This window comes from Ranitomeya variabilis, chromosome 2 (assembly GCF_051348905.1).
Source record: "Ranitomeya variabilis isolate aRanVar5 chromosome 2, aRanVar5.hap1, whole genome shotgun sequence".
Lineage (NCBI taxonomy): Eukaryota > Metazoa > Chordata > Amphibia > Anura > Dendrobatidae > Ranitomeya > Ranitomeya variabilis.
In genome coordinates, this window is record NC_135233.1 from 46,797,012 (window position 1) to 46,812,623 (window position 15,612).

The 15,612-nt window shown below is 45.8% G+C and overlaps 1 protein-coding gene across 1 annotated transcript; it reads left to right on the top strand.

The window, feature by feature from the left end:
* Positions 1–285: 285 nt before the first annotated feature.
* Positions 286–8,953, top strand: LOC143803652 (uncharacterized). The gene is made up of 3 exons (XM_077281433.1): positions 286–1,164; positions 3,716–4,466; positions 8,878–8,953. Exons 1-3 carry the CDS (start codon positions 462–464, stop codon positions 8,951–8,953), a joined length of 1,530 nt encoding a protein of 509 aa, XP_077137548.1. The 5' UTR covers positions 286–461.
* Positions 8,954–15,612: the final 6,659 nt, after the last annotated feature.

Consider the following 15,612-nt stretch of genomic DNA (forward strand, 5'->3'; position numbering starts at 1 on the left):
GGAGGGGGAATGGGGAGAAGAGGCGGAGTAAGGGCGGGCAATATAAGGGGCAACGGCCATCTCAGTGGGGCAACCATTTTAGGTCCCCCACCGTACTAGAAACAAGCTCAGAGCTGATTTTAGTTATGGAGATTGAGGCGATTTTGCAGCAATTGAGAGCGGCTGCGGGAACCAGAGGTGCGGGATGGCTGCAGGCATCCATTCAGGGCCTGCTGCCTGATGAGGGAGCCGACCAACCCCAAGGTTTAAGTGCAGGGCGTCGGACTTGGAGGTCTAGGCCTCCGGAGCGCCTCAGCCCTGAGGCTACCCCCAGGGCCCGGCGCCGTATAAGGAGCCCCTCTAGGGACCCTCCGGCCGCGGTCACGAAGCGTCGGCAGCCGGCGCGTAAACCTGCGGCTGGGAGGAATCCGCAACACCGGCGGGGCCTGCAACAGGGGGAGGTGTCGGCCTCCCCTGCAGCGATGGCGTCTGGAGGAAGCGTGGATCCAGGAGCAGGAGCGGCCGCTGCCCAACCAGGAACGGGCTCGGCTCGGCGGGGCAGAGAGGTACTGAAGAGCACACGAGGGCCTGCTAGTCAGGTGCCTTCAGCGCAGGGGGGAAGCCGGCAACGCGAGCACTCACCAGCAGCAGAAGGAGCCAGGGATCCGGGGTCAGGAACGGCTGGGGCCCCTTCGGTTCGGCCCCAGGCTCGGCATTCATCCAGCAGCAGTGAGGAGTCGGCGGGGCGAGCATCAGCACGCAGGGCGGCTGGTGAGTGGCAGTGGGGAGTCTCCTCCTGCTCATCGGCTGCTGCTGCTGCTACAGAGAGCAGAGCTGGACGTCCCTGTGCTGCAGCTGGGAGGGGGAGGGGGGGCGAAGCTGACCGCAGGCATGGAGGAGATCGCTGTGTAGTAGGAGGGAGGGAATCTCTGGCCACTGGGGAGGGGGAGAGGAGGGGGGAGCATGGATTAGGCCATTCATTTAGAAGAAGAGGATCATCAGATGGATTTGAACCAGGACATGTGGGACGTATGGACACTGGGGACGCAGCGGTCGAGTCAGGCTGGCTGCACACTGCATCAACTTCCATGGGACAGCACGAGGATGGAGGAAGCACGCGCCCAGAGAGATCGCGTCAGGACGCCGGATTGGCGGCTGCTGGGAACACAGCACCCAGGCAGCCAGGTGAGCGAGACTGCACTTCTTTTTACTTACCTGCACTAGCCTCAAATGTGAATGCAAGGGGGGAGGAATTATCTGTTGGGGGGGCTAGTGGCGGCTCTGGTGTTTTATTACAAAGTCTTAAAGATTTAGTGCGGTTATGGGAGGCGGGGAGTGCACAGGGTACGTTATCTCCCTCGGCGGCTTGGTTAGGTAATAGAAGGGGTATAGGGGATGGAGAAAGAAGTCTGGAGTCACGTCCTGTGGTACAGAGCGAGGTATCGGGGGTTACTGCGGCGGCTGGGGACGAGGCAGCTTCGGGCAACGCAATAACGGGTCAGGTATCCACGGCGGTTGATAACGGGGGCAAAGATAAAGATGAAGCAGTGCGTTTAGGGGATGCTGCAAAATGTGAAGTGTATGTCTGTTTTGGGGGCCTCTGGGAACACATTTAAAGCAGGAAGTAAGGGATAGGATTTGGAAGGGGGAATACGTGGAGATATTCTCACTTCTCCCACTCGAACGTTTTAATTTAGACAGGGTCAGACGGGATGAGTATAAAAAGGAAGACGAGGAGAGGAGACGTTTTCGTTTGATACCCCGCACATTCAATAATTGGTTACAGGCTTTCGCTATATTGGCTAGTGTGATTGGGGAAAAAGCGCCAGAAAATTGTTCGCCCCTATTCTGCTATATGGATACCATAGGGGAGGCATATAGAGTATACGGGGGACAAGGATGGTTGAGATATGATGAACAATTCCGCCAGAGGAAAGCAGTTCGTCCAAACATTAGATGGGAACATAAAGACATAGCTCTATGGATGAGAGTGACGGCCCCTGGAAAAGGGGGTTCGGGTTCACAATCGTTTCTTGGGGGCACCGGGGGTTCAGGGCAGTCAGGGCACTCGGTGGCAGTACAGAAAGGACTGTGCTTCTCATACAATGACGGCGCATGCAGGTTCGGCGCCAAGTGCAAATTCAAACACGAGTGTTCCGCCTGCGGAGGTAATCATGGGGTGTCGAAGTGCTTCAAGGGAGGAAAACAGAAGGGATCTGAGGGTTTTGAAAAAAGGGGTGACACCGGTTCGGCTGGAAGAGATGGAGCACTTCCTAAATAAATACCCTGACAAAGAGGCTGCAAAATTGTTGCGTGATGGTTTTCGGGAGGGATTCAAGATCCCTTTTGTTGACATGGAGGTGAGGTTATCAACCAGGAATTTGAAATCAGCCAGGGAATTCCCAGAAGTGGTCACTGAAAAATTGCAAAAAGAAGTGGCTTTAGGTAGAATGGCTGGGCCGTTTGACACAGCCCCCATGGTTAACCTGAGAGTGTCGCCATTGGGGGTTGTACCAAAAAAGGAGCCTAACAAGTTCAGGTTGATTCATCACCTCTCATTTCCGAAGGGCTCTTCGGTAAACGATGGAATTGACCCCCAATTGTGTTCTGTGTTATATACTTCTTTTGATTCGGCAATGTCATGGGTTAGAAAATGTGGACAAGGGGCCATGTTGGCAAAGACGGACATTGAGGCAGCATTTAGACTGCTACCAGTTCATCCGGACAGTATGCATTTGCTTGGTTGTTTTTGGGACGGGGGATTTTTTGTGGATCGTTGTTTACCGATGGGGTGTTCATTGTCATGCGCCTATTTCGAAGCATTTAGTACGTTTTTAGAATGGGTAGTTAGGGACGTGACAGGACTCGGTTCTTGTGTTCATTATCTGGATGATTTCTTGTTTGTTGGGTCGGCCTTTTCTTCGGATTGTTCGGTTTTACTTCACTCGATGGAAGGGGTGGCTAAAAAATTTGGCGTTCCGTTGGCAGCGGAAAAACGGTTGGGCCTGTTACATCTTTGAGTTTTCTGGGTATTGAAATCGACACGGTGGCAATGGAGTGTAGATTGCCTGAGGACAAACTGGTGAACATGAGATTGGAGGTGAAGCGTGTGGGTAGCTTGAAGAAGGTAACACTTCGTGAGGTCCAGTCGTTGCTTGGTAAACTGAACTTCGCATGTCGGATCATGCCAATGGGAAGAGCCTTTTGTCGTAGACTTTCATTGGCCACGGTTGGGATTAGGGCGCCAAATCATTTCATACGGCTTAGAAGGGATCTGAAGGATGATTTGAAAGTTTGGGAATTTTTTCTGGATTCATACAATGGAAAGTCACTCTGGATTGCGCCGGTGGTGTCGGCGGAGTTTCTCGGCATTTTGGTCGGTTCAGCGGACGAATCGGGTTTTTCTTTGTTTTTTCGGAACGAATGGTTAGTGGCCGAGTGGCCAAAAACGTGGAAAGAGAACGGTTTAGTGGCTGATATTACACTACGCGAAGTGTTTCCTATCGTGGTAGCTTTGACACTATGGGGAGGCAATGTTCGAGACAAGAAAATATGTTTTTGTTGCGGCTCAGTTGGGGCCATGGAGGCTATTAATTCGTTGTCATCATCAAAACACTCTCTTCTGCGAGTTTTACAACAATTGGTTTGGGCTGGTTTGAATTTTAATTTGTGGGTCACGGCGGAGCTTGGGGTTTTGAAATATAACAAAATTCTTGAAGCTCTTTCTTCTTCGCAGTGGGATCGTGTTCGGGAGTTGGCACCTCAAGTGGAACCCACGGGGAAGGTTTGTTCAGAGGAGCTTTGGAATCTTCCGCTGGGGCAGTGAGAGACTTGTTGGCCAGATCGCTGTCGGCTGGAACTTGGTCGCACTATACGAGGGCCTGGGATTCTTGGGTCCGGTGGAAAAATCAGATGGGTGCGGATTTAGAGGACGAAAGCAAATTGATTTTATTTATCGGTCATATCTGGGAGTCAGGTTGGTCAGTGTCAAAAATCAATAATTCGTTATCAGGCTTGGCTTTTGGCTTTAAACTTAGAGGGTTGCAGGATTTGACAAAATCGTTTCTGGTCCGGCAGGTGGTAAAAGGCTGTCGTAAAGGCTGGAAGGTGTCAGACGGTAGGCGGCCGGTGTCATATGAAGTTTTATTAAATCTGGAAAATCAGTTAGAGGCTGTGTGTTCGGATATGGGGGAAGTAATTTTGTTTAGATTAGCATTTTCTCTAGCATTTTTTGGTGCGTTTCGGTTAGGTGAATTGGTTAGTCCTTCCAAGTGTAAGAAAGGTGGTATACTGAGGCAGGATGTGGACATGTTTGGGGACAGGCTAGTGATAATTTTGCGTTCTTCCAAAACGGATACTGCAGGTAAAGGTTGTCGAGTGGTTCTTTTTGAGGTAAACGGCTCTCCAGTTTGCCCGGTAAAATGTTTGAGGGAGTTCCTGTCTGGTCCAGGTTCGGGGGATTGCCCATTGTTAGTGCATAAGGATGGGTCATTTCTTTCCCGTTTTCAATTTTTGACTGTACTTAGACGTTGTTTGGAAAAAGGGGGCATTTCAGCGAAGAATTTTAGTGGGCATTCATTCCGGATTGGGGCGGCAACGGAGGCTGCCAGGAGGGGTCTAGGAGATGAAATGGTTCAGAGGATCGGTCGGTGGGAATCAGTAAGATTTCGTTCTTACATTCGCCCGTCTTTGTTGTAACGGATTGATCTAATTGACCGCAGTTTTCCTTTTTAGTTATACGGTGTTGATGTTTCCTTTTCTATTTTCAGAGCCGAGGCAATTGCTTATTTGGATCATGGGTCATTCATTTGTATTCTGGGCGGCATTGAGGGCCGACGTTCGGCCGGACGGGAGACAACTGGGAGTGCCCCGATCGCGTGGAACCCTGAGGTGGATCGGAAAAAGGGGTATGATGTGGAAGCAATTGCTGTCGGAATTCCACAGATTTGTTCGATTGGATCGGGTGCCAGACTTGTTGGTGGTTCATTTGGGGGGCAATGACTTGGGCAAACGTCCCTGTAGGGAACTAATTAAGGATATCAAGTTTGACATGTTACGGCTTTGGTCTATGTTTCCACGTTTGTTGGTTGTTTGGTCGGACATTGTGCCCAGGAAGGTTTGGCGCGAGGCAAGATCTGTTCATGGTGTGAACAAGGCGAGGATTAAGTTAAACAGAGCGATTTCACGTTTTATGGTGAGAAATGGGGCACTTGTGGTTCGGCATAAGGATCTGGAGTCTGGGCAAGGGGAATACTGGAGGAAAGATGGGTCCATTTAAATGCGATAGGTCTAGATTTGTGGTGTCTGGCGATTCAAGAGGGCATTGAGAAAGGTATTTTGGTATGGCGTGACATAAATGTTTGAGGGGTCAGAACATTTATGCTGGTGGCGTGGGGGGGGAGGTCCTCGAGGTTGGTGGTGATGGAAATGGTGGATCGGAGGGGGGGGGGATCTCTAAGGTCCTGGACTCCCCCGTGGGTGAACAAATTTGGAATGGAACAAAAAGATCACATGGAGGTGATAATTAGGATATATGGGTAATTTTGGAGGAAATTGGCCGGGTGAGTCTATGGGCGTCTCTGAGCTGGAGCGTAGCGGCTAGAGGCAAGACGTGACCTGGAGGCCAAGTTTTACGGTTATGGAAGACAAGTTTTTATGGTCTGGAGGCCAAGTTTATTACATTTTGGGGCTTCGAGGACCACCCTCCCCATGGTTAATGTTTAATAAATAAACTGTTTGTTATTATGTGTTAATAAACGGCTGCTGTGGCCAACTTATCCAAATACCATTGTGGTCAGTTTTTTATTTCAGATAAAGCGGTCGGGCCGTTTGGTTGAAGGGTAAAAATGAGGAGTAAAAAAGGTGGGTAGAGAAACTCATGGGGATTCACGTATACCAACTGTCAAGTAAGGCCGTACTGGGCCGCAGGCCTTCAAAGGGAGGACGCCATGACAGGGTTAAGTGATAATACATGAGAAAGCATTGGGTTGAGGGAATTTTGGGTGGGGAAGGGTTAATAAATTTGAATCAGGGGAATGATGTATGGCTAGGGGGAGGGGGAATGGGGAGAAGAGGCGGAGTAAGGGCGGGCAGTATAAGGGGCAACGGCCATCTCAGTGGGGCAACCATTTTAGGTTCCCCACCGTACTAGAAACAAGCTCCCACCCACCCTCCCTTTTTTGTTGGTTGCTTTGGAAACGTTCATAGGTGATGTCAAGGTCGTTAAGAAAAAGGGGTTATTATCGTTGTATTGCTCGAATTATTGCGTTATGTTTTCTGTTGTTTTGTCGCGGCAGCAAGGCGTGGGGGGGGAGGTCCTCGAGGTTGGTGGTGATGGAAATGGTGGATCGGAGGGGGGGGGATCTCTAAGGTCCTGGACTCCCCCGTGGGTGAACAAATTTGGAATGGAACAAAAAGATCACATGGAGGTGGTAATTAGGATATATGGGTAATTTTGGAGGAAATTGGCCGGGTGAGTCTATGGGCGTCTCTGAGCTGGAGCGTAGCGGCTAGAGGCAAGACGTGACCTGGAGGCCAAGTTTTACGGTTATGGAAGACAAGTTTTTATGGTCTGGAGGCCAAGTTTATTACATTTTGGGGCTTCGAGGACCACCCTCCCCGTGGTTAATGTTTAATAAATAAACTGTTTGTTATTATGTGTTAATAAACGGCTGCTGTGGCCAACTTATCCAAATACCATTGTGGTCAGTTTTTTATTTCAGATAAAGCGGTCGGGCCGTTTGGTTGAAGGGTAAAAATGAGGAGTAAAAAAGGTGGGTAGAGAAACTCATGGGGATTCACGTATACCAACTGTCATGTATTTATTGCCTTAGGCCATGTGTTAAAAGGCTGTATGGAAGCACATAGAGTCTGTGTGGCCCTTTTCAACAGAGCCATGGGCACCGTATCAGCTGCTGATAAAGAGCTATGGTACAGCTATCAATGTGGGACAATCTATATAAACCTCACACATACTCCATGTATGAACGCCATCAGAGCTGTTCAACATGTAAAAATATCACGTGTTCAGATTTTATATTTGTTTCAAACTTTTGAAGCAGGAAAAAAAATCCACATTTTTACAATTATTGCATATTTTTTACACAGTTTATCAAGAAAAGAGAATATTCGTCCACTCATTCATGATTTATTTACACTTGGCTGCAATAAAAGAAGAGTGTATGGAAAACATAGTCATGACTGCTATGAACCTAGCCCTGCAAGGAATGTTGTATCCGAGCACCTGGGATAGCAGGGGCAGCCTGAAATGGGATCACATTCTGAGCAGCCCGATTACCTGCAACTTGATCGTAATCCCTCATATGAAGACACAGATCTTCTGCCATCAGATAATATTTTTAATTACAAGGCAAATGACAAAATTCCTCAATTTGCTAATTATTTGCTTTATGGCAATGCTATACCTTGATATGGGAAACATCATTTTTTCTACATAAGAAGACAATCAATATGTATTCACTGTGGTGGTGGTATTACAGCTGCCATAGATGGACGGAGACTGTTGTTTGAGATTTTTATTGCTTGTTAGACATTTTTAAATCCTTGGCTTGTAGCTTGTAAAAGTTCAGTATACAGTATAAGCCAAGCTACTAACATCTATGTAAATATATCTGGAAGTTCTCACAGCTAGAGATATGTTAGACAAGGAAGTTGTCATAGGGGGAAACTATTTTTCTGAATATCCCATCAGACATCCCATGGTAAAACACTAAAGTCATCAACTCTGCAGCAAGAAATAGGTGATAAGGAAAAACAACAGATTATTCAACTCCCACAATCTCCACTAATGAAGAAGAAATAAATTGGCACTTCAGAAATAAATTGTTATCAAGTGATGGTCACCTCTTTATTTGCTTAGACCCAGGTTGGATTTGGCAGCTACAGAAGATATAAAACCTTTACACCTCTCTTCCGCTCACCCTCACCATCACCCTCTCCTGCACTTTCACCCTGTACCTCGCCTTCTAACCCCTCTCCCGTGCACTCTACCGCCCCTTCTCTCTCACCATCTCTACCCCTTTCTTTCTCCTTTTTTCCCTCACTCTTTTCCTCTCACCTTCTTCCGAATTCCCTCTCTCTGCCTCTCGTTTCACCCTTCTCCTTCTCTACCTTCTACCTCTCCCCTCAACCTCTACTTCACCACTCACAATCTTTATCTCTGTGGAGACACTGGGGGTCAGAGGGAATTCTAGTCCGCTGGCTCAAGATCACATGGACCAGGGCTCTTCCCACTGAATGCTTACTGTCCTTTTACCGTGGGCATAGTACTACTCAGACAACACAGGGTGAGGATAAAACAGACTGGCAATACTTTATTGAGCCACAAAGCAGATGATAACACATAGAACAGTCCCAGCAAAATACCCAACAGGGTGCAAATTACAGAGTCTCACCCTTCTGCTGACTCCCTGGGATTAGAGCAGCTTGATTTTGGAGCTTTCCGGGCTGACTTCCCTCACCTGTGATGAGCACAGAGAGGAGAAAACGACAAGCATGGGAAGCTGACAGTCTATTGACATATGAGGCCAGGTGACCAGGGGGTCCCAATCTGGCTTGTCCGAACATCTCCATGGAGTCAAGTGACCGGTGGGTCCCAATCCTGGCTTTCCCAAACGCATCTTTGGGGCTCAGGTGACCGGTGGGTTCAAATCCTGGCTTTCTCAAATGAATCCATGGGATCAGTGATGATCAATGGAGCAGATCAGAATTATTTCTGTCTGGGCCGTGGTCCTCTAATCTGGCATCCTGTAGAATGTCAAATCTGTGTCCATCATGATGGAGCCATTGATGTCCTGGCTGCTGTCCTGCCTTGGCTGTGGTCTTGTCCTGGCTCTGGTCTTGTAAAGAGTTTATGTATCTCTGGATCTCTTGTTGCAGAGGAATATCCCTCCCTTTTATAGTTGACAACTGTTGTCCTTCAAGTCATCATCTAGATGTCAAGAGGATGGTGTGATGAGATTACCTCGCATTGTTTGAGTATTTAATCAATTTGCATAGTTTTTACTCCTCTGTGTTATAAGTCAACAAGCCACCAACCCACCCAATGGTCAATCAACACATTGTCAAACATCTATTGTTCAATTACCCTATGTCTCTATCCCTCAAAGATAGCAGAAAATGAGCTTGCAGCATACAGCTACTCCAGGGTCACATTCAGGCTAGCGCAAACAATAGTCTGTGTTTCTTCACCAATCAAAGAAAGAGACATAAATTCGAAAATCAACATAAAGACAATAACATATGTCTCCTGGCCTGCTTAATTTACATCTGGATAATTAAGATTGAATGCTGTGTCATCACGAACTCTACCTCTCCTTATATCTCTCCCTCTCTACTTCCCTCTCTCCCTCACTCTTCACCTCTCACTCACTTCCTAACTCTCTCCTAATTCCTCTTCTTTTACCCTTCCTTTCAATCTCTACTTCACTATTTTCAGCACTCATTACCTTTAACTCCTCCGCTACCTCTCATTCTACCCCTCTCTCACTCTTTATCTCCCTCTCCCACACTACCTCTAAACCTCCTTCTACCCCTCTGTCTCTTTTTTTCTGCCTCCCTCTCCCTCTAGCAACCTCTTCTTATCTCTTTCCCTGTTCCTCTACCCCTTTCCTTCTATTCCTCTACCTTCTACCTCTGCCTTCAATCTCTACTTCACAATCAGCATTACTCAATACTTTTAACTCTACCTCTCTCCCCACTCCTCATCCTCTACCTCTCATCCTCTTCCTCACCCTGTACTTCTCCCTCTCCCCCTCTCATGCTCCTTCTTCCTCTCTTTATGTCAATCCAAAATTAACAATCTACCACAATGCATCACAACTGCTGATGGGATTTTCAAAATGTTGCCCATTAACAAAAATTCATAAAAATAATAAAAGAACTACATCAGTTAATTCAGTCAACCTTTCATTGGACTCAGTTGTCAAGTGCTGTACATGCAAGAGTCACTGGCCCAGTCCACTGATTGACTGCATACATCACATCCATCAAACATATGATGTCAGCAACCAATCAGTGGCCTCAGTCATTGCTTCAGGACTAAAGAGGGTCACTGGACTTGCTGTTCTAAAGCGGAGTGGAATTGAACATTATCATCTTCACTGTATATTAATCCAGTCTTTTTAGCCAATTGGGTGTGGTCCTCAAGAAAACTCCCTTGGAGAAGAGTTGATGACTATGCTAAATTAGATCAAAAGACCAGATTTACATATACAGAAGATGGGGATCATATCTTAAAGGGTTGTCCACTGCTAGGACAACCCCTTCTTAAATTAAGTATTATGCCCCAGTAACATAATTTAACCTATTCTCACTTTCTATGCCGTCTCAGTTCCAGTGGTGTCCGCACTCGCGGTCCCAGGGCTGTGATGCGGTGGAATGACACTTGACACCAGGCGCCCAGTTAGCGCTGGCGTCGCTGTCTCCGCCTTTGGACAAACTGAACATGAAGAGGAAGTCTGTAGACCTGGCTTCCTTTTCATGTTGAGTTCGTCCGAAGGTCGAGACAGCGACATCAGCACTGGTTAGACACTGAAGTCACGTGTCTCAACACTGCATCACAGCCTCAGGGAGACCAAGTGCCGACACCACAGGAAAGGTGCCAGCACAGGAGGTGAGTACAGGCTTTCTTATGTTAGCGGGGCATAACATTTAGTTTAAGTAGAGATTGTCATAGTAGTGAGCAACCCTTTTAAGAGCAGAGAGTCAAAGGAACAAAAAGGAACAAAAGAAAAAGAATGTGTCAGGCTGGTTTCACACTTGCGTTTTGATCTGCAGCTTTTTTTAAAAAAAACGCATGTGGTGAAAAAACGCATGTAAACGCATGCAAACGCTGCGTTATTTAGACGCATGCGTTTTTGCGCCAAAAATAAAAACCGCGGGAAAACGCGGCATTTTCCCGCATTTGCATGCGTTTTTTCCCGCGTTTGCGTTTTTGAAACGCATGCTGAGAAGTGTGTGACAGCTGCCAATCATCAAAATCAACTAGAAAACACACTAATAATAGAATTAGCTAGGGTTAGGGTTAGGGATAGGGTTAGGATCCCTAGGGTTAGGGGTAGCTTTTTATTAGAATGTCCTGGTCACCAGGTCACTGATAAGCCACCTTCCACCATCAAGGTGATAAAGGGATCCAAACCCTAACCTGTTGTGAATTCTGCTCTTGGGCTCCCTCCGGTGGTTGTTAGTGGTAGTGCAGTGGTCTCTGGATTATAAGCCAGGGCAGGTGTTTCTGCTTATTGCAGCTCTATTAGGTATTCAGGTTTGTAAGATCCATCAATCCCTGCCAGTTGTCCATTGTATCTTGAAGGGATTGCATCTCTGTCTGGCTCCACTGCCCTGCTGTCATTTCAGCTAAGATAAGTGCCTTGTTTTGGTTCTCTGTAGCATGCATGCAGTGTGCTTTTATGTGCAGTGCAATCTATTGTGTTTTTGTCCAGCTTGACTTGTTTGGATTTTTCTGTCATGCTGGTTTCTCTGGAGATGCAGATATACATCCTATGTCTTTAGTTAGATGTAGTATATAGTATTTTCTGCTGTGGAATTTTCTAGTGTTTCAATACTGACCGCTTAGAACTCTGTCCTATCCTTTCTATCTAGCTAGAAGGGCCTCTTTTGCTAAACTCTGTTTTTTCTGCCTGTGTACGTATTTCCTCTTAAACTCACAGTCAATATTTGTGGGGGGCTGCCTATCCTTTGGGGCTCTGCTCTGAGGCAAGATAGAATTTCCCATTTCCATCTTTAGGGGTATTTAGTCCTCCGGCTGTGTCAAGGTGTCTAGGCCTGGTTAGATACATCCCACAACTACTTCTAGTTGCGGTGTCAGTATTAGGATTGCGGTCAGTACAGGTACCACCTACTCCAGAGATAGTCTCATGCGGCTCCATGGTCACCGGATCATAACACTAACCCTAACCCTAACCCTACCCCTATCCCTAACCCTAGGGATCCAAACCCTAACCCTAACCCTACCCCTAACCCTAACCCTAACCCTAGGGATCCAAACCCTAACCCTACCCCTAACCCTACCCCTAACGCTAACCTTAATCATAACCCTTGGGATCCTAACCCTAACCCTAGGGATCCTAACCCTAACCCTAAGGGTTAGGATCCTAACCCTAACACTAAGGGTTAGGGTTAGGATCCCTAGGGTTAAAGTTAGGGTTAGGGTTAGGATCCCTAGGGTTACTAGGGATCCTAACCTTAGGGTTAGGGTTAGGGTTAGGTTTAGGGTTAGGATCCCTAGTAACTCTAGGGTTAGGATTAGGGTTTTCTTGTTTTTTCTTGTGTTTAGGGTTAGGGTTAGGGTTAGGGTTTTCTTGATTTTTCTTGTGTTTTCTTGTGTTTTTCGGTAAAAACGCATTCGTTTTTAACGCAAGCAAACACATGTGCTTAAAAACGCATGCGTTTACATAGACAGCAATGCATTTTTTTGCCGCGAAAAAACGCATGCAGAAATTACTACATGTTGCATTTCTGCAAATGAACGCACGCTAAAAAACGCATGCGTTTTTTAATGTTAAGTATAGGAAAAAATACGCATGCGTTTTTTAGCGCTAAAACGCTGCAGATCAAAACGCAAGTGTGAAACCAGCCTCATTTAGGTGAGCAACAATATTAAGATTGTGCACAGACATAGGCTTATTTTCTGAGAGAACAAAAGGACCAGACATGTTAGAATCCAACATGCCCAATTCTTCTTTTTCCCTGATATCTGTTGTGAAGACTTTCCCTAAAAGCATTTGATTGTTGACCCTCCAAAAACATTAATCTAATGTATATGGAATCCTTTAGGCTTTGATTACATTTGCATTGAGGTTTCCATCAGCAAGAATTTCACAGTCTGCAGCACTATCGTGACCAAACAGCAATGATAATGGCAAATCATTCAACCTAGGATTGTTCCATAATCTACCAGAAATCAAAAACAGGTCAGAGGGTTTAGGAGGTAGTCACCCAATCAGAGAGGTACAGTTGCCTATATTAGATTATTAGTGTATTCCGGATCTGTTCTGCATGGCTACAATATGATTGTACAGTACATTTATCTATCACTGGAGGATTACTATAAAAAGCAGACACATTTTATCCTAAAAGCCTTACAGGCATGATGTCAAGATAAACAATCTTGTGTATGTCTGGAACAAATGTGCCCTCATTACTAATTTTGGACTTGTCCCATAACAGCCAAAGGGCAAAGCAAAAAAAATGCTGCCTGTAAGTATAAGGGTATGTGCAGACATCTAGTATTTGCAGATTTTTCTCCTGCAAAGAAAACTAATTATTGGCAAAAAAAATGCATAAAATTAATGCTTTTTTTAATGCGTTTTACATATAGTGAAAAATGCTGCAAAAACGCTACAACGAATTGAAGTAATGCAAATTTGTAAAAAAAAAAAAAAAAAAAAAAAAATTTTGAAAGTTAAAATCTGCAAGGAAAAAGTAAGCAGCTCCGGTGTGAGATTTCAGAAATCTTATTCATTTTGCTGGTGCTGTAAAACGCTGCATTTTTTCCGCAGCAGAGGCGCCATGTATGAATGAGCCCTAGCTAAAAATGCTGCAATAAAACTTTAAATCAATGTGAAATTGATTTTGGACCAACACAAGTTTCCAGAATGCAAGTACGGCAGCATGCCGTAGGCCCAGACTCTTTCCACACTACTCAAAAGTTTTGTCTGCCATGGTTATATGGGAAGAGCCCACATGACGGCTGCAGGGAAGTAAGCAGAGACCGGTGGGGAGAATGATGGCTGCAGGGAAGTAAGCAGAGACCGGTGGGGAGAATGATGGCTGCAGGGCAGTAAGCAGAGACCGGTGGGGAGAACTGATTTATCAAGTAATTGTGTTTTTGTTTCTTTGGACTATTTTTTTGCCATTTGTGAAAAACCTCTTTATTAATTTTTTTTGCAGTTATGTGATGGAAAATCATACACTTTACCACTAGATATCCGTAGGCTCAAAGACTCCGTTACGAAATAGAAAGAGACCAATATTATAAACGCCAACATAATAGGAGAGAGGACTAAAACACATGTCATATTGGACCCACAACTTTCGTAGAGAAGGGAGGAAGAGAAAGGACACCGAGAGAGTCTTTCTATACTTGCTAGCAGAAAATTCAGCTCTGTAGCCCCCAAAAACACTGTGGTTGCAGCTTCCTGCCCCCAGTTAGAGCAAGATGTACAGCTCTGAAGCACAAACTGGTACTCTAAAATGGGAAACCTTGTTTAGAATTGGAAAATATGCATGTGTTGTTGCTTTGTTATTTGTTCGGTGAGAAGCTTTAGTGATGTAAATTTGCTAAAAAAAATTGCATTTGCTCAATATGGGCATGTGCATGAAGACTTGTCTAGGGGCATGCTGGCTAACTGTCCCAACACTGGCAGACACAGACAGAATAGGGCTACTATGCTAGACAATTTATTTGCTTTAGAGGTGGAAGTGGGTTCCTTACTTCTTGGGCCCATGTGCGGCTACAAACCAATGATATGCCTGTCCTTGTGTCCCAGATTTCCCAGAACTCTTGAGTTGAGAGTGGAAAGGGTTTATGTAAACCCTGAGTGTGCCAAAATGGTGAAGGGTTTGGGTTCTAGTGACAGTGGGGACAAGGTTGAGGGACGGAACTTAATTGTGGGTGGCTAAGTGGTTAGCGCTATTGCTTTGTAGCATCCCTGGCTTCAAATTACCCCAAGAACAAAATCTTCAAGGAGTTTGTATTTTCTCCCCATATTTGCATGGATCGTCTCCAGGTTCTCCGGTTTCCTCCAACACTCCAAAGACACAATAATGGGGAATTTAGATTGTGAACCCCATATTGGCCAGTGGTGATGTCTGTAAAGCGCTGTATAATATGATAGCGCTATATAAGCGAGTATAAAATAGATAATAGAAATTTGCCTTTTATATAGTTTTTCCCCAGTTGTTTTTATTTAATCAAATGCATCCATTTTATGTGGCATGCACCACAAGAATGGTTTAGGTTTATGGGAAAATTAATAATATTGATAAAAATGATGGTAAGGAGTAGTTGCAGTACCGAGTGAAGGCAGTTTCACTGTGTGTTTGCCCCTTTATATAGTCTGCATTTCCCGGCTCTCCTTCTATACACAGGATACAGTTGCACTCAGAATGTGCAGTTACAGATTTTTGGACAGGTCTCCGCTATGTAATGAAGACTGGGCTTCCAGACTGAAGATTTGCCTGAGATGAGACTCACTCCGATCACCAGCTGGTGAGAAGTGACTGCCAAGTAAGTCAAGGGGGAGATAACACACAAGCTGAAAGTTCTTCTCCCTCCTCTCAGGGTTGTATTGTTTGTCATACTGAAGAGCCATCACATGTACATCACTATTGTATTCAGCATACTGTATGCACGGCATAGTAAAAGAGGTAAAAGGGTCAAATGAACCCTGCTGACATCATCGCCAACTCCTCAGAGAGGTATCACAAAGGGTAGACTGACGCCATGGCTGGGATCAGTTCGCAGCTGATGCACTTGTGAAGTTCCGAGCTGCTTAACATCTCCGGCTTTAGGCTGCCGTACTAAGAAACCGGGCTTATTATAAACCCTGAATGGAAGAACCTGGTGACAAGAGAAAATCTTACACCCCCGGC